General features: G+C 38.3%; 5 protein-coding genes across 7 annotated transcripts; 3 read left to right on the top strand and 2 right to left on the bottom strand.

Moving 5' to 3' along the window:
* Positions 1–110: 110 nt before the first annotated feature.
* On the bottom strand, positions 111–7,909 carry nwk (nervous wreck). 2 transcript variants are annotated; one of them, XM_066405334.1, is made up of 21 exons: positions 7,844–7,909; positions 6,278–6,421; positions 5,992–6,077; positions 5,791–5,935; positions 5,599–5,735; positions 5,383–5,541; positions 5,243–5,328; positions 5,047–5,195; positions 4,810–4,983; positions 4,550–4,756; positions 4,360–4,498; positions 3,994–4,175; positions 3,226–3,489; positions 2,791–2,983; positions 2,565–2,740; positions 2,329–2,509; positions 2,179–2,213; positions 1,857–2,097; positions 1,606–1,800; positions 1,327–1,506; positions 111–1,277 (listed from the first exon to the last, which is right to left on the bottom strand). In XM_066405334.1, exons 1-20 carry the CDS (start codon positions 7,907–7,909, stop codon positions 1,340–1,342), a joined length of 3,126 nt encoding a protein of 1,041 aa, XP_066261431.1. In that variant the 3' UTR covers positions 111–1,277; positions 1,327–1,339. The 2 variants fall into 2 exon arrangements, with proteins under 2 accessions (XP_066261431.1, XP_066261430.1); XM_066405333.1 differs by lacking the exons at positions 5,992–6,077; positions 6,278–6,421; positions 7,844–7,909 and having other exon boundaries at positions 4,351–4,498; positions 5,791–5,930.
* A 912-nt stretch (positions 7,910–8,821) lies between these two features.
* Positions 8,822–9,584, top strand: LOC136419519 (active regulator of SIRT1-like). Its single transcript, XM_066405920.1, has 4 exons — positions 8,822–8,982; positions 9,050–9,130; positions 9,202–9,371; positions 9,418–9,584. The coding sequence occupies exons 1-4, from the start codon at positions 8,919–8,921 to the stop codon at positions 9,544–9,546; spliced, it is 444 nt and encodes a 147-aa protein (XP_066262017.1). The 5' UTR covers positions 8,822–8,918; the 3' UTR covers positions 9,547–9,584.
* Positions 9,585–9,799: 215 nt separating this feature from the next.
* Positions 9,800–16,279, bottom strand: vir (VIR_N domain-containing protein). Its single transcript, XM_066405918.1, has 17 exons — positions 16,129–16,279; positions 15,784–16,075; positions 15,533–15,724; positions 15,275–15,480; positions 15,073–15,212; positions 14,913–15,020; positions 14,645–14,861; positions 14,428–14,593; positions 14,164–14,375; positions 13,764–13,972; positions 10,883–13,709; positions 10,665–10,834; positions 10,525–10,609; positions 10,307–10,469; positions 10,089–10,244; positions 9,931–10,039; positions 9,800–9,879 (listed from the first exon to the last, which is right to left on the bottom strand). The coding sequence occupies exons 1-17, from the start codon at positions 16,186–16,188 to the stop codon at positions 9,837–9,839; spliced, it is 5,355 nt and encodes a 1,784-aa protein (XP_066262015.1). The 5' UTR covers positions 16,189–16,279; the 3' UTR covers positions 9,800–9,836.
* Positions 16,280–16,458: 179 nt separating this feature from the next.
* On the top strand, positions 16,459–17,487 carry CHOp24 (transmembrane p24 trafficking protein CHOp24). Its single transcript, XM_066405486.1, has 3 exons — positions 16,459–16,672; positions 16,796–17,080; positions 17,132–17,487. The coding sequence occupies exons 1-3, from the start codon at positions 16,522–16,524 to the stop codon at positions 17,320–17,322; spliced, it is 627 nt and encodes a 208-aa protein (XP_066261583.1). The 5' UTR covers positions 16,459–16,521; the 3' UTR covers positions 17,323–17,487.
* A 644-nt stretch (positions 17,488–18,131) lies between these two features.
* On the top strand, positions 18,132–19,936 carry LOC136419240 (WSCD family member CG9164). 2 transcript variants are annotated; one of them, XM_066405448.1, is made up of 5 exons: positions 18,410–18,455; positions 18,599–18,796; positions 18,850–19,333; positions 19,383–19,596; positions 19,646–19,936. In XM_066405448.1, exons 2-5 carry the CDS (start codon positions 18,665–18,667, stop codon positions 19,767–19,769), a joined length of 954 nt encoding a protein of 317 aa, XP_066261545.1. In that variant the 5' UTR covers positions 18,410–18,455; positions 18,599–18,664; the 3' UTR covers positions 19,770–19,936. The 2 variants fall into 2 exon arrangements, with proteins under 2 accessions (XP_066261544.1, XP_066261545.1); XM_066405447.1 differs by having other exon boundaries at positions 18,132–18,796.
* Positions 19,937–22,879: the final 2,943 nt, after the last annotated feature.

Here is a 22,879-nt window from a genome sequence, read left to right on the forward strand (position 1 = left end):
TTTCTTTTCGTTTGTCGCATGAGGAAGTAGGAGTTTTCGCACCGCATGGTTCCCGATGTTAAAACATAAAGTTAGAACTGTTGCTGACGAGAATAAGTAAAACACATTGGCTACATAAATGATTTATTATTATTTGATGTATTTATTGATGGTACTGGGAACAATACAAATAAGAAAACCTTTATTTCTAAGGCAATGTCTTTGACCGGGGGCATAAGATTGCTTAAATTGTCTACATTGGCGACTGACTATACTGACTAACGGTAACGTAGCTTTATAGCCCAAAATGAGGAGATTTAAGACGAATTTAGAACATTTATTCGATTCGTTTTGGTTTACTATTTCATAAATTCTTATCAGTTAGGTACAATTTTAAGGGATTAGTGAACACATTGAAATAGTGCCCTCAGTGGTGGGTAAGGAAATTTATGTTACAAAAGAAGGAAGTTTACACTTTATACATCGAATTAAACGAAGAGATCACCTTGATTGATTTCTCTTAGTTATTGCTGAATTCTGCTATGCAAACTACAGATGTAGTTAACTAAAATTGCGCATTAAGTGTAAGCCTATGCGCTTCAATTCATACAGGTTCTTCTCGCAACTTATACAATAATAAAATAGGAACAATAACGTGAGATTCATGAAAATCTGCTTACAGATGAGGTTAGATACTTGTAGAAGGCACCGCTGAAAGAAGACAGGGATTTACAATAATGACATTTTATGCGGATGCCATTAGCTTTATAGCGACACTGACCTCTTTGAATTGCAATATAATATTAATGCCTCAAATTAATTCTCCTAATTTACATATGCATCGTTATTAATAATAATAAAAATGCTCTTTTTCTTATTTTGTTTATTTATAAGGCTTGCCAATAAGCTTTGTCCAACGCGGAGCCCCATTACGCACATTCAAGCCGAAACCTTGTTATTTGCGAATCTACTAGATCAATAAGTATTAGTCTAATAAACGATTTTTGTGATTCTTCAAGGATGGAAGTAGGTAACAAATAAATAATCTACCAACATCGACCAAATAACACTTTTTAACTCACTTTTAAAACGCAATAACTTGAAAGTTTTCATAAAACTTCAGTGGCGCAATAACGGTGATAATAATCAAATCGAATATCCCTATTCGTACTTCAGTCAATTCTCTATCAAATTGCTATTGAATTTCTACATATTTGTCTTTTTCTATACGAGCATCCATTCTTAGCCCCTCCTGCAATTGCTTTAGATGGGAGGGAGAAGGGGGAAGACCGTGAAACCTAAAGATAAACTTACAGTTTAGGAGGCTTTTACGTCGATCCATATTACCTAATATAGGCATTTAGGCATTCGACTCCTTTAAATCTTGCAGTCTGGCCAATTGATGGGGCTCTAGTTCGTCCGGTATGCTGGCTCGACCTCCCACTACTTGTTTGGGGGTGTCGGGATCGACCGGCAAGGGCGCTTGGCTTACGGAGTTTTCTGCAGTGCTAGGTCCCGTTGTTTCTCCTTAAAATACAGATAGAAAGCGTGATTTACGGTAAAATTTAAACTGAAGCAAGTAGAAGTTTCCTTCTAGCTTCGTCAATGGATACATTGAGTACTTACCATCACTGCCAGTGCTACTGCTAATCACCAGCTGTCCCGAAGTCGAATCGGCAGGTGGATCTGTCTCCTCAACTTCCTCTACCTCTATATCACAATCCTTATGTACAACTGTTTCGTGTTCTTTACCCAAATCGTCCACTTCTTCGATTATGGGCTCAGAATCTGGATCTTTAGGAGTATTTTCAACGGGGTTTTCTATTGAAGCCTCTATTCTTTAAAAATAAATCTTCTTTCTAGACGTATTCTACTACCTTTACATTTCCTAGTATCTCTAGGTTCTTCTCCATTCTCCGCCTCAATGTCCTCCTCAGTTTCCTCCTCTATAACGTCATTTTGATGGTTCACCACCACAACCTCCTCTTCGTTTTCGGGAGGTGGGAACGGCTGTTCCGGTTCCTCCATCATAGGCGTTGCTGCTGTGATCACAATTTGGGCCACGCCTAGCGAATCGGCGCCGTTCTTGTCGTCAGACTCGACAATTTCGTTGCCATCCTGCACAAGAGAAAAACCTCGTAATTTGACAATGAATAAACAGTGATGTTGCAGAAAGAAAAAATTACAGAGTGGACATACCTCATCGCTTATTTCTAAACTTGGGACTCCAATGGCTAAAGCGAGCAATAAAGAAAAAGGGAAATTAGAAATTGCCAAAAATACGGTAGTATGACCAAGGGAATGCTATAATAAGAATAACCTAAGAATATATTTTAAAGATTTTTTTACCTGGAATCGTGGGCTTAGTTCCTTGGAACTGCGACCCATACTGGTTGTGCTGATTCTTAGTCAATTCCATCGAAAACTCTTTATTTGTACTAGCTGCAGTTTTGGGTGAGACCATTTGAGGCATCTCTTCATCTGTTTCATTAAGATTTAGGACTGGAGCCGGCTGCTGAGGGTGGTCAACCTGCGCAAAGTCCAAAATACTCAGTTTGTCTTGTGCATGCTTTCATTCCACTTACAGATTGAAGGTATTCGCAATTATCATCAGCCGGCTCCTTTAGAAAATCCGGAATTTCTGGAGGGGTGAACACTGGGGGTGCGGATGGAGGCGGCGTTTCGTCCCATTGATTCGTCAAGGGTTCTCCATATTCATCGCATTCTTCCACCACCAATGAAGGGAAGTTTCCTATCGCACCTAAAACTCTTGTGTCACATAAATGCATTTCCGTGATGAAGGCATTCTACCTTCAAGCTCTCCTTGCCACCAGCCATCGTCTATGCTATGCGCACATTTACTGAGTATTTTAATAATCTGTCCCTCCTCGAAAGTGAGCTCCTCTCCTCCTTCGCCATCATAATCATAAAGGGCGATGCAGTAAGATACAGGAGCGTCGCTGCCGCTTGTAGTTTTTTGAATGGGCATTGATATCACGGAAATCTACGTTTATTCAAGAATGTGATTATCAATGTATCATATGTTGATGAGAAATTTCGAGAAATTGGTGAAAATTCAGGATTCCATCCTCTCAACGAGACGATCACAAATAGAAAACTGAGCTATCACCATTCCATTTGAAAAATTTTCAAAAGGTGATCCTCCAGCTTAAGAGAATAAAGTTTGAGCTTCTTGGGAGGTTTCAGGGCGTATTCAATACATACCCAATGGGAACAATAATGTACCTGTTCTGGTGACTGCGTGGTCTCAGTTTGCGGCTGGTTCTCCTCTTCATTATCCACTGTGTAGTCTACCGAAGAAAAGGAAATTTGTGCCTGTAGACCTGGAGTGGTAGCTGTCTGTTCCCTCTCTATGTCTAGGTAATTGTGGGGTACATATCCCTCCTCTCCTCTGTAATTCCTCGCTCTGAGCCAGCCGTCACCGTCTCCCTCGCCCACCACCTCCAGTTGTTCATTTTCAACTATGGTCAGTTCATCTGGATTTTGTGCCTACAAAGGCGGTTTAGTGAAGTTTAATGCCTATAAAATCGCTCGAGATATTTGAAGAAAATTTCGTACTTGTTAGTAGCTACAAGGGGCACGTAATTTGACGTAAAAAATTATTCTCAGATTTATGAGTGGTGCGCGTATCAGCAGGTTGACTTTAACCCATTGAAAACACAATTGAACACCATGAAAAGCTTGCAACGAGTATAGTGGAAGAAAATTCCAAAAAAGCCCCGTCAGATAATTGCCTAAAAAAAGGTTCAATTCATATTATTTACTATTCAGCAGGACCATGAAGTTTCCTTTGTGAGAAACCAACGCTGGTCATAAAAAACCTGGAAATTTGATATTATTCTCTTAGTTATTTTGCAACTATTGTCCTAGAAATTTGCCATTTCCTCCCATAGTGCATATTTTGCCGACTTCAAGAATGAATGAGTCGCTTTTTGCTAGTCTACCATTAGCAACCAGTTGTATATCAATGTTGCAAAATTCTATTTGCCTTACCGTATATGTATACAATGCTGTGCACTTCAATAAAGGCCCACTGGAAGGTGCTGATCCCGTGTCATATCCATCTGTAATAACAACTGATGCCTCCTCGGCCTCGGCTCCCCAATCAACCTGAGTGGGGTCATCCCACCCTGCAGTTAGCTGCTCTATTCTCTGTCTTTCTTGCTCCAGGACAGCTGTGAAACTTTCAGAAATTAACATACACATTCTCTGGAACGCCTATGGATCTAAGCGCCATCGCCCAACTCACACAACAATCACTAATAAAGCTCAAAATCTACTCATATAATAAGTGCAACACTAGCGCTGATACAAGGGTGAGAGAGAGAGTTGGAGGAAATCGTGGCCTACCCCACTCACCGTCCACCTCTTGGCTCTCAAATTGGTCTTGTTGGGTTTCCTCTTGTTCCATTTCCACTTTGACCGACTCAATTGGGGCCGTCACTTGTTCTCCATCTGCGAAATCGCTGTCGTAGAAGGAGTCTGAGCTAGGATGATCCTAGAAGATGCTGTTATGTGAGTGGTTCAATAAGGCGGTTTACAAACGCACTGAGAGCGAGCTTGCAGATCTCTGAATGTCCTGCACGTTCAACGATTCTGCCTCCTGCAGCCATTCATCGACATTCACTCCTCCTTTTCTGAGACACTCAATCCTAGCCTCAGCTTTCGCTTTTGAAGTTTCTGCTCTTCTAATATTTTGCTTGGTTTCATCTATCTTGGTTTCCAGGTCTGGACCATTAGGGTCATTCGGATCAGTCTATGTGTCCAGGAATAATGTAATGTAAGACTTGTCAGAACTGAGTCAACTACCTTTTGTCCAGCTTCTCTCATGGCATTAAACAGTTGTAGCTTCCTCACGTTTTCTTTAATATTGTTGTTCTCCCTGGCGATTTTAGTAGCCCATCTGCGGGCTTCTTTGCTGAGAGTTGCAGCTGCAGTTTCCTGGTCTGTAGTTATTCGGTCCAAGGGATCGTCATCGCACGGCTAAAGGGAAAGTTCATTCAATACCTATATTTGGAATGCTACATTTGGAGTGAATTTTCTTGCCTCAAATTCGTATTGAATGTGCTGCTTTAAGACCGGGTAATAAAGGTAACAGCATTGCAAATTGTATTCTCTAGTCAGCTGCTTGGCCTGATCCCTTATGGTGCTGAAGGAGTTCTCCATCGCCTTGCAAGTGAGCAATTCAGTCCTACCTGAAATGCGGGTTAATGATTTGGATAATTAGGTTTGCTTCGCTTACCCATTAAAGTTAGATATTCAGCTACTTTATCGTACACTCCACTCTCCATCGTAGTCATGCCGAGTTGTAAATCAATTACGAAGTATCTGTAAGTGTCATGTAATTGATTAAACAGTTTCACTATATCAAGTGTGTAATACCTAGTTTGGTGCGCATTAGCAGCTGCAAGGCAGAGAAGATAATCGTTTCTGGCACCTGTGGATTTTTCTTCTAACTGATCCCTTTTAGTGGAGAACTTTTGGCTATTTTTCTGGAGAGATGTGATGGACTGGAAAAACGACCCTTTCTTCTTCTTTAATCTGCAAATAAATCTTCAATTAAATTGGTATAATTGTGATGGTGATTGATGAGCTTACTTTTCTTCTATATCCCTAGCCTTGTCTCTCACGTCATGAGCACTATGCTCCTCATCAAAATAGAGTTTCTTGGTCTTGTCCACGTCCACCACGCAGGTCTGCACCTCTTTTTGTACCAGAGCGATTTGATCTACTACCTAAAACAAACCAGTTTTTCGTCATTCTTTGCTGTAGAAAAATAATAAAAGAAACCTTTTTAGCCATTTGCATCTTATGGGCCTTTAAAATCTTCGCATCATCAGCAATTTGCTGCTGAAATACTTCGACCGCTGCTAACCGGGCTCGGGCCAACTTCTCATTTTCTTCCAACACTGTTCTCCACACACTCCACATGTTCCTGGGGAGAATTCATATAAAAAACAACACTTAATACCCATGAAAAAATAATCTTGCCATTTTTCGTCCCCTCCTTCTAACTTTATGTCTGGAATGTTTGGAATTTTCTTGTTTAGGTAAGCTGAGGAGATCTTCAGCAAGGCCTGAAATATATTTTTTTAATCAAGGAGTACTTAATATGATGTAAACCTAGTCAATTTTTCTGCGAGGTAAACACAGTTAAGGAAAATGACTCTTATACAGGCCTCCAGAGAGCGCGCTAGGATATAGAGTTTGTTCAATTGTCTATGTGAACCATGAGCACGTTTCCACAGCGTACTTGATTTATTTTAACTATTCTTACCTCAGAGTATGATTTCTCTATTGCGGATCTCTTAATGGTAAACGATCTGATGTCTTCCAAAAGGTCACATTCGTGTTGATTTTTCATTACCAGTTTGTTGAGTTGTTCCGAGTGGAGGTTTTTCAGGAACTTCACATAGTTTCCCTATAAAAATTTGATGTCTTGAGGTGTCCTGCGGATTACAGTCGTTTTCGTTGAAAATACGATGTATTGATAATATCCTAATGAGTCTTTAGCTACTTGAAATAATATCTCTAGCATCACTTAAATATTTCAATTTTTTGTGCGTAAATGCAGCTAGAACGTATATCCCTCACCGGTTTATCCTTCACTATCTAAAATTCTATAAATAGTTTATTCAAAGTTTTAAACTAAGTGTTACGATAATTAAGCAAAGGCCGACTTATGTGCGTTATCAACTGAAAAATGAGAGCAACATACTGATCAGTTGATTTAAATTTTTTTTATCTTACTACTAGCAGATCATAATTATCGTAAATGTCTATCAAGTTCTATGGATTGTTGTATAATTTAGAAGTACATTTGGGTAGTTATCTATTATCTTTTATTGACTCAGAATTGTGCCAAAAAGATTGTACTTACTATAAATCATTGATCGATATCTGAGTAATAATTAATCTGTATTGAAACAGTCAACACAAGAAACACATAGGCCCCAATATAAGAAAATAAAATTATCCAGAAACCCGATAAAAGCAATTTTAATTAATTTAATCGAATATCTTCACGTAGCCGAAACTTAATTGAACTTGAGGAATTCCTGCGGCCTTTACATTTTCAGCTGCAAATGTAAATACTTCTGCCTTCGTGATAATAAGTGAAGATAATCCTTTGGTTGAAAGGGAAACAGCGCTTCCGTGTAATCAAAAATAGCTCGTTTCATGCGAGGTTACGAAACCCTAAAATTTTATTCGGGATTCGTGCCCATTTATTTCTGATCTCATGCCTCAGGAACTTTATCAGGATAAGAAACTCAAAATCAATTTGATTGCCCCCTAAAATCACCTTTAATGAATTTTCAAAAAGAAACTGGGTTAAATATTGACTACTGGATTCAAAGCGCATTATGAAATTCCTATATCAATCATAAGAACATCGTATTTACACTCGTATTATACATAAGAAAAGGAACATCTACATAATTATTCTAAATGAGGGCGCAAAAATCTATCCCCCACCTTCCTCGGTGGTGGCTGCATGGTGTCCTAACGGTAAAAGGGGGCACCCTTTGGGGAATGGTTTCATACACACTGGATCGCGTCGCACTGCAGTAACACCGAAACTATACCAATCCCGACGTGTTACATCACCCCGAATACCGATCACAGAAGTTGATGGGACATGGTATCGATTTGGCGGTCGTTGATATGGAGGCGGCAGATTTGTGGCGGCCGCGGAGTCGGCGCGAGGGACTATTGATGTTTTTGCGCCCTAAAACGGGGGATGCGTGGACGCAGTATACGTGTTTATGCTCCAAAACAGGTGTCCAAGGAATTGCTTATGGCATGCTTATAGTGATAATAGTAATAAGAAGTTGAAAGGTACCTTTCGAGTGTATTTAGAACTGGAGAATCGTTGAGCCAGCCGCCTGGTTTTGTAATATTCGATCATTTGAGTGGGTAGATGAGGAGCAAGCATGATTTAATTTTAGGTGTTATTCAAAGATGTGAATAATTCAAACTTGAAATGAAATTGTCATAGTTTGACAGTGGAGATGCATTTTATTACTAGCTTATCAATATCTTCTCCAAAATGAATACATTTTTCAATTCACACCTTTATCCAAGAGATTTATTGCGGTGTTAACGTAGTCACATAATAGTTTATTTCAGTATTTTGTACCGCCAAGGAGCGCTATTGCAACGGTCTTTATATGGGCATGAATTTCTGGCGTCTACCCCAGAACAACTGAGTCAATTTACATCGTAGATATTTGAAAATAATTAAAATGGTTATTTATTAAATAGATAATTAGAAAAAAACTTTCAGAATATAAACTCCTACTACACTGCATACATAAACACTTCCAAAAATCTCTCAACTATTGAAAAAATAATATATACAGAGAGATCATTTAAATTTCATGTCTAGTCAGCTGTGAAGTTTGATGAAGAAAAGAACGTACGTCGATAAAAGTAAGTAAAGCAACCTCACTCGACTCCTTTATCAAAAATTAATTTTAACGTAATTTTGCGGCATATGATCAAGCTACGACCTACTTTTTATCTTCTTTTTCTCTTGTGTAAAATTCCATAGCTGACTAGATATGAAATTTAAATGATCTCTGTATATATCAGAAAAGCGCATAGTGATGATGTCATAGACTAACAACTCCAAATAATCATCTTGCGTGATCAGCCATGATTTTATAGGAGCATATAAAGTAAAAGTATGATTTCTCTTAATGATGATTGGTTAAAAAATACTCAATTATATTGGATAAAAATTTCCATTCTTTCTCTTCCATATTCTTATACGACCCCTGACATCTGTCATATTAGTCTTATTTAACCTCAATTTATCCTTATATTTCTTGGTCGTGTTAACATGGTTTTAAATTTGCTTTTAATGTAATAATACATTCTAAAATTATTATAAAAATCGATCAGTTTGCAGTAGAATGAGTGCCGCAATTGTGAGAAAAGCACTAGAGCTCGTAGATCCAGAATTCTGCGAACAAAAAGGTATCAAAATAGCCCTTTTTAATTCTTTTAATATCACACATTTCTACATTAAAATATATTTCTCCAGCCCGCAAAAGAAAAAACAAAACTATAAGTAGCTCCAGCCTATTCCCTGAAAAATACAAGATTGAAAAATTGGCAGCTGAAGGTAAGTAAGGTAGTTTTAAGTAAAACATGTGGTAACTTGTAACTTCTGTGTTTACATTCTTGTTATTCAAGCCAACAGTTTCAACTTACACCCTCATAATTCGAAGAAATACACAATTCAGGAGGCCAAAAGGGAACTCGTATATAAATCACGATCAGAGATATTGAAGCGAAACCTAAAGAAACTGGAAAAGATTCACAGACACAGTAAAGTAGTCCTTGATGAGACTACAACAAAAAATGTGGGTATTGTAAATTTTGTTTATGAGTATTAAGTATTTTTTTTAGATAGTTGAGCGTGCAGTAACAAGAAGACCAATTACAACAAAACCCAAGAAATCAAACCAGGTAAACTCCACATTTACAGAGAAGGACTTCAAGCAATTTGAAGAGGAATATATGAATTCTGAAGACTAGCAATGTTACTTTCAGATAAGGTTTGTGGAATTGTGAAATTGTCTTTATGTGTTTTAGTACTATTGTATTTATTTTTTCTTTTAATGATAGTCCCAGTTTTGCCGGTTAACATCTCCTTCATCACAATGTTAACCCCATCTTCGTATGTTTTATTATTTGGCGGCATTTTTGGACTGATTTTCATTAGTTCCTTATCCATATTTACCTTGATTGTTATGTATAAATCTTAGCATAATTAAAACTTTATTAACTTTATAAGTTATTTTATTATGTTTAAAACTAACATAAATTTAAAAATAAGGACTTCTCCCCATGGCAGCTCCCCACCACAATCTGTAACAAAATACATCTCCATGTTATGCATGGAGTTAAAAGAAAACTTACATCTGTCTGTTATACTGCATGCTCCTTTCAGAGGTAACAAAAGCCCTTCCTCGTGCTCCTCTCGCCATTCTCGTGGAAGCCAGAATCTCCCTGCTCAATTTATTGTAACCTGAAAATTAAATTCACTTTCTCTGTCGTAAACATGATGAATTTCAAACCAGTCGGTCCTGTAGGTTGAGCTCCACAGGTCTCCAAAGCTACAAAATCATCCACATGCAATGAGGGAGGCCTAGAGGTGTTAGGGGGTCTTGATCGAAACAAATCTGGCCTTTGAGGGGCTGATCTTGGGAATCCTCGGGGGCGCATTGGGGTAACTACACAAGGTTTTAAAATAAGAAAAGGATGTTGTGAATTAGATCAAGAGAAATCAACTCACTAAATGGTTTTCTCGATTTGCTGCGTTGTTCCTCGTCGTGTTTGATCGCTTTATCCAAATTGGAAGGATCAGTTCTGGAAATGCGACACAATTTCTCCACTTCCTTGATTAAATTGAATTCTGGTGGCAGCTGACGACAAATCTCGAAGAGATCGCACTGGACCTTTGGAAAGAAGATTTTATTGCTTTTCTAACATGAATTTTATTAAAATCTCTACCGTTTCCAATTCCACCTCTCCCTCCTCATTAGGAATTACCAGCCAATATCGATCTGTAAGCCTCTCATCACAGGCATCTGATGAGCTGCAATTCCAAAACCATAAATATGACATTCTCTTTATAGTTTCATTTTTTGAACCTAAAAACTATCCTGCAAGAATACTGTGTTAGCAGCACTTCCGGAACAGGTAAAACCACTTCTTGAGGAAGTTTTGGAGCGCCCACTCTATCAATGCCCTTCAGCTGCTTCAGAAACAACGTCAGACCTTCCAAAATCGACTCAAATCTGTTGTCCTCTTCAGTCTCGCTCTGGAATTGACATTTAACTTCAACAATATAAGCGCCTTCTCTCATTACCTTTAAGGTATCTTCAAGCAACTTGAAGGGGTGCTGATCCTGCTCCTCAGGCTTCCAGCCAACCAGACCTTTCACTTCCTCAACGCTCATAGTAATAGATCTGGGAGAGTACAAAAGATTTCCGTCGCTCTCTTCGGTTGTTAAACATACCCTCAAAAACTCTATTAAGGTGTTTAACGTGGATAACAACTCGGGACTGGTCTTGGCGAACTTTCTGGACAATTGATTGAGCATCGTCAAGAACAGTTTTTCCTTTTTCAGCAAACTTTCCCTTAGGTGATAAAAGCCATAATCATGCTCTGTGAGAAGCAGCAAAGTACGCACTATGGGCAAATATGTCACAAATGAGTTTTCAGAACCTAAATGGTCGAGGATCACGCCGATAAATGTCTGCAAGTGCTCTTTTAAAGGTAAAGCATTCGCTAGATAAGTTTCTGAAGACAATTTTGAAGTACCATCTAATGGGGCTTGAAGCAGGCTCAATTCCGCATCACAAAAACTTTGTATTATACTCAAGATACACTCCTGCGATTGAATGTGGCTGGTAAGAAGATCATTTAGCTTCAAAATTTGCGAGAATGCCGGTATTAAACTGGAATACTTTTCATCGGTTTTTCCAGTCACATTAGAATTGGACTGAATCATATGGAGAATTGCACATTTAACGGTGCTGTGCGTCACCAGACAGGCTAAGAAATTCAACAACCTGGCGATGTGGCTCGTACAGGGTTTTTGTTCGTTGGCCATTAATGCGTTATACACAGTGTCCAAAAAACCGCGAGCAATCATTAATGCAGAGTTGGCCGCCAAGTCGGAAATTTGCACACAAATTCTTCTCAGTAAATTTAACAACTGAGGCTGAGTAGAGATACACAGTTTGTTCACTGTGTCTTGAATAATACCGCTGTGCGGGTGTAAATGGGCAGACCACAGTTTCCTCAAGTTAATAGTCCATGAAATTTCCTCTTTAGAAAGATCATCTCTGGTATGCACCGGCAAGGGCAGAGGCAGTAATTCGGAGAGAATTAAAAGTCCCGACACAAAAGTGCATGGAGCTGTTGTGATGAACTTGATGACTTCCCCTACCATTTGAGACCATAAAGTCTTGTTCAGAGAGTCCTTCTCATGCATTTCATCCGCTACTGGTTGAGTGTAGACCATCAAAGTTTCAATAATAATTATCCGACACTTTTGGGCTAAAGCACTAGCGCTGGAACTCGAGGGGAAACTATTGAGCAAATTATACGTCCTCAGCAAGATTGGAACTGCAGTCAAGTCTTTAAATTGCGTGTTTCTGCACTGAATCACATAGCCCTGCATTTTCTTGAGTAGCAGCAGTAGGGGATGGATAAGGTTAACCAAAACGATTCCCTGATTAGAGACGAAAATCGAGCTGTGCACTCCAGGCTGCTCAAAGTGGTTGCAAAGCTTTTGCAGTAATTTTACGAAAACTGTGACTGTGTCTAGTGAATACAGCTGCAAGATTACGTGCTTGTATTTCAGTTCCGTGTAATTGTACAACGGATTTTCCGAATTTTTGTTGTCGTGATTTGAAATTCCCAAATGCTGAAGAATTCTTAGGCTTGTCACCGAGGGACCGGGGTTTGAAATTACCCCCTCAATGTGGTTTTCTATTGTGTTGAGTAGAGGGGAGATGTTGTCGTAATTGAGATTGTCAAGGTTTTCCAGTGGAGACAAGTAGGAGTTTATTTCGATTGCTTTGGCTTCACCCCAACTCACCACTTCCCGGATTTTTCCTAAATACTTCTCCAGGAATTTAATGTTGGAAACTGTGACTATGGGGATATAAAGGAGATCGATGATATAGCCAATTCCTGGTGACTGTTTCAACGATTTACGATCCTCAGAAAATTGCAGCAAACACATGATATTGTCCCCCATTCCCAACACTTCTCCAACCGCAAACTTTCCGACTGAATTAAACGTCAGACAAAACATATTGTGCAACTCGTCTATCACCTCACTAGAATCGCAATCAAAACCAGCCTTAGATCCCACGTCCAATAAACACTCCACGTGATACAAACATTGGATTTTATAGGCAATTTTCAGGCCTAAATTGTGCGAATGCAACTCAATGTTTTCATTGATGCTATACTGCATCTCCTCATCTGTTCTCAAGAGACACTTCAAGAGCACATTAAGAGCTTCAGCATTGTTTGAGAGATACTCCAAACCCTCAGGAGTTTCCAAGAGAACAGAGACAATTTCGAAAATTGGGGTTTTTATTGCGGGTAGATTTAAAGTGCTGGGACAAGTCAATAACAGAATAAAGCACTGCAAGAGGTGGAATATTTTAAAGTAATGTACTAGGAGGTTTTGAGTGTCTGCGCGCATTATTTCAAACTGGGAAGCTACGGGTAGAAATCTCTTGGGCTGAGACATGACAAAAGGATCGCTATTGCAGTAATTGAGAATTTGATTCAGAGATTTAGTTATTAGGTTAATTTCTTCAGCGAACACATCATGAGACACATTAGTGAGTTTGCTTAAAATGCTGTGCATTTTGGAGAGAATCTCATACAAATTGAGTTTCTTTAAAATCGAGGTTAACGAGAACTTCTCGCGTACCAAAGGATTTTTCTGAAGAGCCTCAATAATGATTTTATACCCGCAATCCATGAAAAATTGCTCTACTGAGAACTTATGAAGAAGGTATGTATCCAAGGCTTTGAGGATCATCAATTTGATGGAAAGGGCCATGAAATCTCGATGGTATAAATCGAGTAATTCACTGTGAATAATGATATTTTTGCTGTGAAGATATTCAATGAAGTCCTGGCTGTTACTCAGCAGTTCTGCAAGTCTAAGAAAGTCCAACAGTAGAATAATCTGAAAATTAAATAAAGACAACTTTTACCTGACTCCGCACTTAATGTGGCGTATTTTATATGCAGGTTGGTCCTGGCAGTTTGCCATGTCATAATTTAAAGCTATCCGAGCCCAATCGCAAATAGTTTCAATGATAAATGTGGTTTGATTGGACAGATCTGCATTTTCTTCCCGTGGAGATGATTGTAATGTGTCATAGACTTTAATTAAATTAAGAATTGTTGCTGCATCTCCGATCTAAAATAAAAATCATTTGGCTAATAATTAAGTATTGAATAAATATTGTATAGTTTTCAGAATGCTGCCAGCAAGTGACTGCTTTAAATTAATTCTGAAAAGATAAATAAAAAGTGAGCATCCACTAGGAGGAACTGGACATCTCCACTTGCTTGCTGCTTAGTTTGTTATGAGAGAAATTTAATACTTACTGTTCCAATAAACTTTTCACACAAATGCACAAATTCTTCTTTTATCTCTGTGTTAAGTTGACTAAAGCTATCTAACTGATATTTGGTTATGCTGGACCTGAAATAATCTTCAACAATGCCAATGGTGGTTTTAAGATTTTCTTCTATTTTGATACAACCATCTGTGACCAAAATGGTCTCTTTTGGAGCATATTTCTTTAACTGACTCACACCTAGAACCACAAAGCACTCTTCAGGCTTCAAACCAAAAAGTTTGAAACATACCTGGATTAAACTGCCGCACTATATCATCATTATTAGTATAGGCAGTATAGTCATACTCAGTTTCTTGGTAATGATCATTGTCATCCAATATGTCTTCATCACTTAAAATCGGCTCAAACTCCTCTACATCCATCAGAGATGTTTCTTCAACTGGAGGGGTTTCAACCTAAAAATAACAGTTTTGAAAAGAGAAAAAATCTCTAAAATAGCATTTCACATCTTTTGCTGGCTCATCTTCATCAACTTTCTTTACTGGCTTTTCTTCCTTAGATTCTCTCCGGGATTTTTCAGAAGTTTCCTCATTCGGTTCCACCTGAGTAGTGGCAGAACCATCTTTATTGGTTTCAGAAATTCCAGGAGAATGTGGTTGTTTAGGGCTTTGATGTGTTGGTGGTGATCTTGGGCGTTTTCGGTCCTCACGATCATCCCGATATCTTGTTATAAATCTCACTCAGTTAGCAATTTTAAAACAATCAAATACTAACCTTGCAGATCTCCTATAACCATCATCATGTCTTCTATCCCTCCCCCTTTCCCTGTCATGCTGCCTATCCCTGTCCCTGTCTTCCCAGTCACTCCTATCCCTCTCGCTCCTAAACAACACAAAGATTGAAGTGGAATTTTCTAACATTAACATTTACTAACCTGTAATCTCCTCTATCATGGTCTCTATCATAATTTTCTCTATCTCTGCTGCTCTCATGATAATCTTTAGAAGTTCTCTCTCTATCTCGACTATCTGATTGAGAATACCTCCTATCTCGCCTGTCATTATGTTCCCTTTCCTTTTTAATTGTACATGAAATATGAAATTCTTATATTTATTCTGACTAAACACAGAACTCACTTGATACACATCCCTGCTGCCTCTCTCTCTATCACTCTCCCTGCTTCTTGACTTATCCCATTCTGGTTCTGAGCTGTGATGATAGCTTCTAGGATCCTTAGGAGTATCAGCATAATACTCTGTATATTCCGGCTGGGACTGTGTGTAAGTTTCAGGATTGTGCCCATATGATTGGAAATTTGTGGTTGCCTGACTGGTAAAATCAGCTAAAATCACCAGAAAAATTATACCTAAAACAGTGTTATATTAAAAGAATACCTATTTGCTGCTGTGGTACACATTCCTGTGGCCATTCTGGCTCTACAGTGTTACCTAGAACAATTTGCTGTGAATCAGCAATTGTATTTGGCTGGCTAGGAATTGTGGGGTTTACTATAGGTTGAATTAATTGGTCAGACAGATTCTTAGTTAATGTCCCATAAACAGCTAAAGTGATTGTTGTATAGAGCCCTAAACAAATAATTCTTAATAGAGAAGTCTTAACCAAACTAAATTAGCCACAACTTTACCCTTTAATACCAAGCCATCAGTAGGAATCTTTCTATTGGATACTTCAGCAGTACACTCCAAATTAATTTTGCCATTCTGATCATACTCAAATGAACCCAAAGTTTCAAATGTACTAGCCCCAGGCTTTCCTAAGTCATTAACAAAGAATTCAATTTGAAACTGACTGGGGTTTGTGGCACCTAATCGCACTCCCCCTGGAAAATCTGCTTGCACTCTCGCCCCCAGAGGGATAATGCGGACCTCAGTTACGTACACCGGCTTAGGGAATTGGACCAAATCTAAGTTGATTTCCTGTAAAATTCATTTACTTAGCTGATGTTTGGGGCACGAAAGGGGGCACCTACTTCAGTGCTATCATGGGCAAATGTATCGAAGAAGAGGAGCTCTACTACAGTCTCAGACATGTCGTGTTTTTTTTATTTGTTGTTACGTTTTAATTCATTATAATTGGAAATTAAAACTAATGCATTTTACTAAAAAAATATTGACAATTAATGTAAGGTTAGGTATATTTTTATTTCGCATTAGCGCGTCCTCTATCATCGAGTGTGGCAACTAAAAAATTGTTATGTTAAGGTCATCATGTCTTTGTTTAATGTTAGGAGGTAGAAAAAGATAATTATTGACAAAATTGTTGTACGTGTATGTAGGAGTTGACTTTAACGTCTTTTCTTCATCAATTTTGAGGTTAAGAATTACGTGGCTGATGAACATTTCTAATTTTTTTAAGTTTAAAAATGTTTAAAAATTCCATAAATATGCCCTATTTACCTTTATTATCCGGCTTATTTATCTTATTTATATCACAAGTTCAAGCCTATATCGTTACAGTAGACGCTCATGCTGAAGAATGTTTCTTTGAAAAAGTGGAAGCTGGCACCAAACTTGGTATGTACACCATACTTTTGCTTTTAAACACTTAACAAATCCTAAATTTACCCACTTTAGTGCTACTTTAAGTCTAAAAATTCGTTTGCAGCAAGTATCTGAACCACTTTTAACTTATCTTAGGTCTAAGCTTTCAAATAGCCGAAGGGGGTTTCCTGGACATTGACGTCAGAATTCTTGGCCCTGATGCTAAGGTCATATACGAAGAAGAGCGCCAGACCTCTGGAAAATACTCATTCGCCGCCCACTTCCCCGGAATCTACACTTTCTGCTTCTCAAACAAAATGTCAACTATGACTCCAAAAGTGGTCATGTTTGATGTTTCTGTGGGTGAGCCCCCGAAACAAGTAGCTCAAGAAGAGGGCCAATCAGCCAATAAGCTTGAGGAGATGATTAAAGAGTTGTCATGTTAGTAATTTTTTTATTGATGTATTTTTAGCATTAACATTGTTTTTACAGCATCTCTAACTGGAGTAAAACAAGAACAAGAGTATATGCAAGTTAGAGATAGGATTCATAGAGCGATAAACGAGAGCACCAATTCCCGGGTAGTGGCCTGGTCTTTCTTTGAGGCAGTTATTTTGGTGTCAATGACGGTTGCACAAGTTTGGTACTTAAAAAGGTTCTTTGAAGTAAGGCGGGTTGTGTGATTAGGTTTCGTGTTTAACAAATGTGTTTTTGTGGTGATTCTGTAATGAGTGGAAGTGTTTAATGATGTATATATTCCTCTCGATTATTATCTTGACTGTTTTTAGGTTATTAAAGTATTGCTTGAGAGATTGTAGTTTTCTAATAAATAAACGCACAAAGTTTTATTTTGTTTTAATCGAAACATATGTCATAGTGCAGGGAAGCAATATGGAGGAGTGTGGTGGTGCACAAAGTGTTAATTTCGAAGGTTGAGCATTGGAGAAGGCCTCTCCAGTTAGAGGTATGTCTAGATAAGAAACTTGATTAGGAAAAATCAATAAACTTGCTGGAGATGTAGCAAGGTAACCAGGAGATGTGAAGTAACATACAATTTGCTGTTTACAGCTATTACGACTCTCTACAATTAGGAAAGTATTAGTTTAGGTCACAGCTTGAAGCCTATTGAATATAAACATTATAATATTCTTCTGGGATTTCGATTGACTTAATTGCGTTAATAAGAGTCCGAATTAAGCAAAGTGTTACAAAACCCAATTTATTTCCGCAATTTTATAAATAGAAAACTTCGATTATTTAAACCATTAAAACGTAAACAAACCGACAGATGGCAGTATCAAGAGGCGACATCTTTTGGAACACGCTGGTTATTAGTTTTTGCCAAGGATCTTGTTCAAATTTCCACATTTTACGTTTATAACCGGCAAATTGCGACGTTAACGATAAATTGCCCCAAAAAACGTTTATATTAAATTTACGGTCAATAAGCAGGTCTAACTGGAGATTATTCTTCTTCAAACAAACAAGTACTTTCGATTAAATTTAGCACTAGTTTGTTTATAAATTTACACTCTAAAACGAAGCGTGCGCCACTGCACAACGACGCCCGGCATCCAGAGAGTCGACGCCGTCCGATCACCGTTGGCGACGTCCCGGTCTAACCCAGATAGGATAGGACAAAGTTCATTCAAGTCTGGAACAGCAAATCGGTCTAAGTTTATCAGGCAAATTAGCATTTAATATCGAGAAATTTGCTCGGTTTTTTGAGTCTTTATTCGAATTTTTGTACATGGAAATGTGCGAGGCGAATGGAAGTTGAATGGTGAGGGTCTGGGGATTAAGTCATAAACAAACGGTGAGTTAAAGAATGTGAAGGCTTTTTGGGAGTAACAGACACAAACACGCGAAGCTACAAAGTAAATACAATCCAAAATTGCGTGAGCAAGCGTGGCAAAACTCTCCGAAATGAACGCGATCCGTTCAGTTGTAAAACTACAGGGTGTTTGATGCACTGAAAACACATCATCACAGTGGGACCATTTATACCAAAAAAAAAATGGCCAAATGCCAGTCCTTAGCAGATTCAAATTTTGCCTGTTTGCCCTCCTAATCGTAAGCTATATCGTGGGAGTGGTGGTGCTTTCTGCATTCTCCTTACATGGGCTCAAGAAGGCTAACATCCCCTTAGGTTCTAAGGTAAGCCGAGTTACCTATTGACGTGGAATCCTTAAAAATTCCTTTTGCAACAGAACAAAGCCGTGAGCTTCCAAAGGCCCCAAATACCGAGAAGACTGAAAACCAACTACGACTACAGCTCTGGGGCTCTGAGGCCCGTGTTGAAGAGATCCCGAATTCAGTGGTGTTCTGACTTGAAATTTGTGCCCTCAGAGGAAGATTTGGGGCCTCAAAAACCGGTGGCTCTGGTCAGCTTTCCGGGCAGCGGGAACACTTGGCTGAGGTACCTGCTTCAGCAAGCTACGGGGTATTACACAGGGTCAGTGTACAAGGACTATGGACTATTGAAAAACGGTTTTCCCGCTGAGAGTATTGTGAATTCTTCAGTGCTGGCTGTGAAAACTCATGAGTGGGGCAACAACGCTAGGAGCATGTTTTCAAAGGCGGTTTTGCTGGTGCGAGCCCCAGATAAGGCTATTCATGCCGAGTTCAATAGGCAAAGTGGTGGCCACATTGGATTCGCTTCTCCTGACAGATATAGAAGATCTAACGGGAAATGTACTCGAATTAATCTTGTGCTTAAAGTAAGCTAAATTCTTTTTTTTAGACTGGAAGCAGTTCGTGACGGATAACCTCCGAGGATGGCAACAGCTGAGCATGGACTGGTTGCACAATTTCACAGGCCCTTTACACGTAATCTTCTATGAGCAGTTGGTAGCCAACACTGAATATACTCTCAAATCTGTGATACATTTCCTAGGCGTTTACGTGCCTGCCAAGAAGTTCGATTGCGCCATTGAGCGCAAAGAGGGCATTTACAGGTGAGTTTGGGTGATCGATCTTCGCTATAAAAAGAGCTCTTGCTTGCAGAAGAAAGAAGAGATTGCTGCGTTTTGACCCTTTTAATAGTGAGATGAAAGAGAGGATCAAGGAGGTGCAGGAGAAGGTTTATAGTGCCATTTACAAAATTGCCTCCCCCGAGGGGAAGAGGTGATAAAACCCTTTGAATTTTACTGCATATATTTTGGCTTAATTTGGTGGTGTATCCAAGACCAATAAAATTTTATCTTGTAATAGGTTCAGCTAATTATTGTCGAGCTTGTCTTTCATTATAATTATCATTAGTTAGGTAATTAAATTTAACGATACTTTTCCAAGCAACTGATATGAATTGACTACTTTCTTCAGCTCAGAGGTTGTGGTACTTATGTAGTCCTTTTTAGACGTATATAAACAACGTAATGAATCATTATACAAGCTCAATTTCTAGTCATTTTTAGCTGTAACGTAATAATCATATTATACTATAGAGGTATGTAATACATATAGCTACCTTTAATGTGATATAACTTCACTGATACGAAGATATACGTAGATGCGTGTGGTGGTTCTTATTGCGAGATTCGTGATGTTTACTTCTCGGTTTTATATAATAATATTAATTATTATGTTAGGTAGTATTGTAATATAATGTAAGGAATACATTTTTATGTACGATGAACGGGTTTTAAATTGATTTTTGTTGGTAAAATCTGTTTACTTAAGTGTTTTGTTCGACAACAAAGCATTAATAACTAGATCTTCTAATAATCTTAAACTGACTGAACAACGCCCCATATTTACGATTCATCACCCACCTGTTCTCCTACAAGGTAAAATCTCTCAACACACCCGGTCTGGTCTTCTGGTGAGCGGGAATTTACCCCAGGCAGTCTCCTCCACAATATGTGGCCCTGGCCAGAAGCGTCGTAGGCAAGAGTCGCCTCAGACACCTACTCACCAAAACTCCTCAGGTGTTCCAGTTCTCTTATCCTCTCGTTTTCTCCCCATAATCCAACACGCCTATTATGACGTTAAAGTGCTTCTCCTTAGTCAATACTTCTTCTATGTTGTTCATTGCGATATGCCCTTTTACATATGATACTTACCTTGGATTTGGAGCCCAAACATCTTGCGGAGCACTGTCTCTCCCTTAGGGCAAAACCTGCGAGTTTTGGACTCCCTCTTGTCGAACCGATTCAGACAGACACTGGAATGTCTCATGATCCGCTGGAGGTTATGTCGCGACTTTGACGTTGGGAATAAACGATTTCGTTCATTCATTATACTGCCGTCATCTTTCTTCCGCAAGTTTCTCAATTGCCTCCGTCTTGCCAACAAATTTTCACCTTTTCCCGCACTGTAAGGTGTAGTGGTGGCAGTCCAGCGATCACCAGCACTCCGTCGACGCCCCTCTGTCAACAATATCACTAATACTGCTTGCTCACCATCTGAATTTTCTCAACACAGCTTCCATATTTCAGTGCACCTCACCACGTCAGTGTCGCACGCAACGCCGCCGACGTCACCGCTCTAATTCCAAGTAGGTTTTGCGAAAAAACAATTGCGCGTGGGTTGGCAAATGGTATGTACGCTTCTCCGCGTCGCTGATTCAAAATATAAAATTTCGGCAAAAACTTCGGGAAAAAACCACAAAATTGTATGCGAATTAATACTTAATTTCATAGAGATGTAGTGAGTGTTCGCGAAAGATTGTGCCGGTCTGAAAGTGGGTAAAAATCGAAGTGTTAAAAGTCGGTTTGTTATGGTTTGACGCTTTGACGTCGTGTATGCTCGGGACGCCCGAAGGGTCAGGAGGACTTATGATGTGAACGAAGCTGATCCTTAACGTGAGTAGCAATAGTTTGTATGACAGTTGGTATAATAATAACGAGTTAATTAAATGTTTGTTTAAAATTGCGAGGGACAATCAATACTCCATTTGCTCTCCCGTAGCCCTATAGATGAAGGGCCTTTGTGAGTTAGTGTGTCAAGTAAAATTTATTTTATTATTGCTTTAACATACATGTCATGTTGCGCATTCACAGTAATTATAGAGTGGATCAAAAAAGGATTTGCACAGTTATTATTTTAAATAGTACATAAATATATGAATACTAAGCAAACTTATCGTCATTTTAAGTATTTTAACATACAGGGTGTGTCAGAAATAAGTACATTAATTTAAACCAGTGAGAAATCTCGTTGAGAGCAATTTTTTTTCTCTGTACCATTTTTTTCTAAAACCACTTTTTTATTTTAACGTTTCGCTTCTTAAAATTCATGTTGTGCCAATTACTCTTGTTGCAGAATTAAAACTATTTTCCAAATTGGGAGTTAAAGATTAAACTGCTGCTACGCCTACCTCGTCAACAAATCAAATTTATTTTGTATCGCTTTATATCGTTCGATGTTTCGACAAGTGAATTAATTTAAATCTGTTAAAAATGGTTCATTTTTCAAATAGTGAATACATAGATATGGTTTTGGCATTTGGTGCAAAACACCATTGTAGTTTGCATGATCTACTTACAAAAGTTTCCGAGTCGTCAAACTCCTAACGAACGAACTTTTGTGCATGTGATTGAAAATCTTCGGAAAATTATATAAGTAAACCTTACATTACAATTTAAAAAATAAATTAACAATAATCATAACACATTTTAGACGTTAAGAATTCAGTATAAGTACAGAAACCTGCCAGCTTTTTTTGCAGCTGTTTTTGGTATGTATTTATCGCTTAGTTGAACAGCTCAGTACCGGGTAATGAATTTTGTTCAAAACTATTTTAAATTTTATCTTGATAATGAAGAATGATTGAAAAAAAAGTATTAAAGAAATTTATTATCCTTGAAAAGTTCTACCATCAGTTAAAATTAATGTACTTATTTCTGATGCACCTTGTATACATTTAGACGAAACAACATATTAATAACAAAAACTTTTTCCTAAATTAAGTCATAAATGCTATAAAAAATAAATATACACATTTTGATTCAAATAAGTATTTGCACAATATGAAACTGACTTAGTTAAACCACGATAAGTTAGCAAAAATAGTTTCTAATATTTCGCATGCATCCTATTCGCATCAATAATGGCCTTTAGTATTCCAGGGATGGAATGAATAACAGTTTGTATGAATTCTAAAGGGATATTTGACCACTCTTCAGGCAGCACTTTCTTTAAATCATCTTTGTTGGAAATGTGCCGTTTTCTAATTTGTATGTCCAGAGTATTATGTAAATTTTCTAAGTCATCCAAAGATTGTGATGGAGTCAAAAA

Source organism: Euwallacea similis, chromosome 2, assembly GCF_039881205.1.
Source record: "Euwallacea similis isolate ESF13 chromosome 2, ESF131.1, whole genome shotgun sequence".
NCBI lineage: Eukaryota > Metazoa > Arthropoda > Insecta > Coleoptera > Curculionidae > Euwallacea > Euwallacea similis.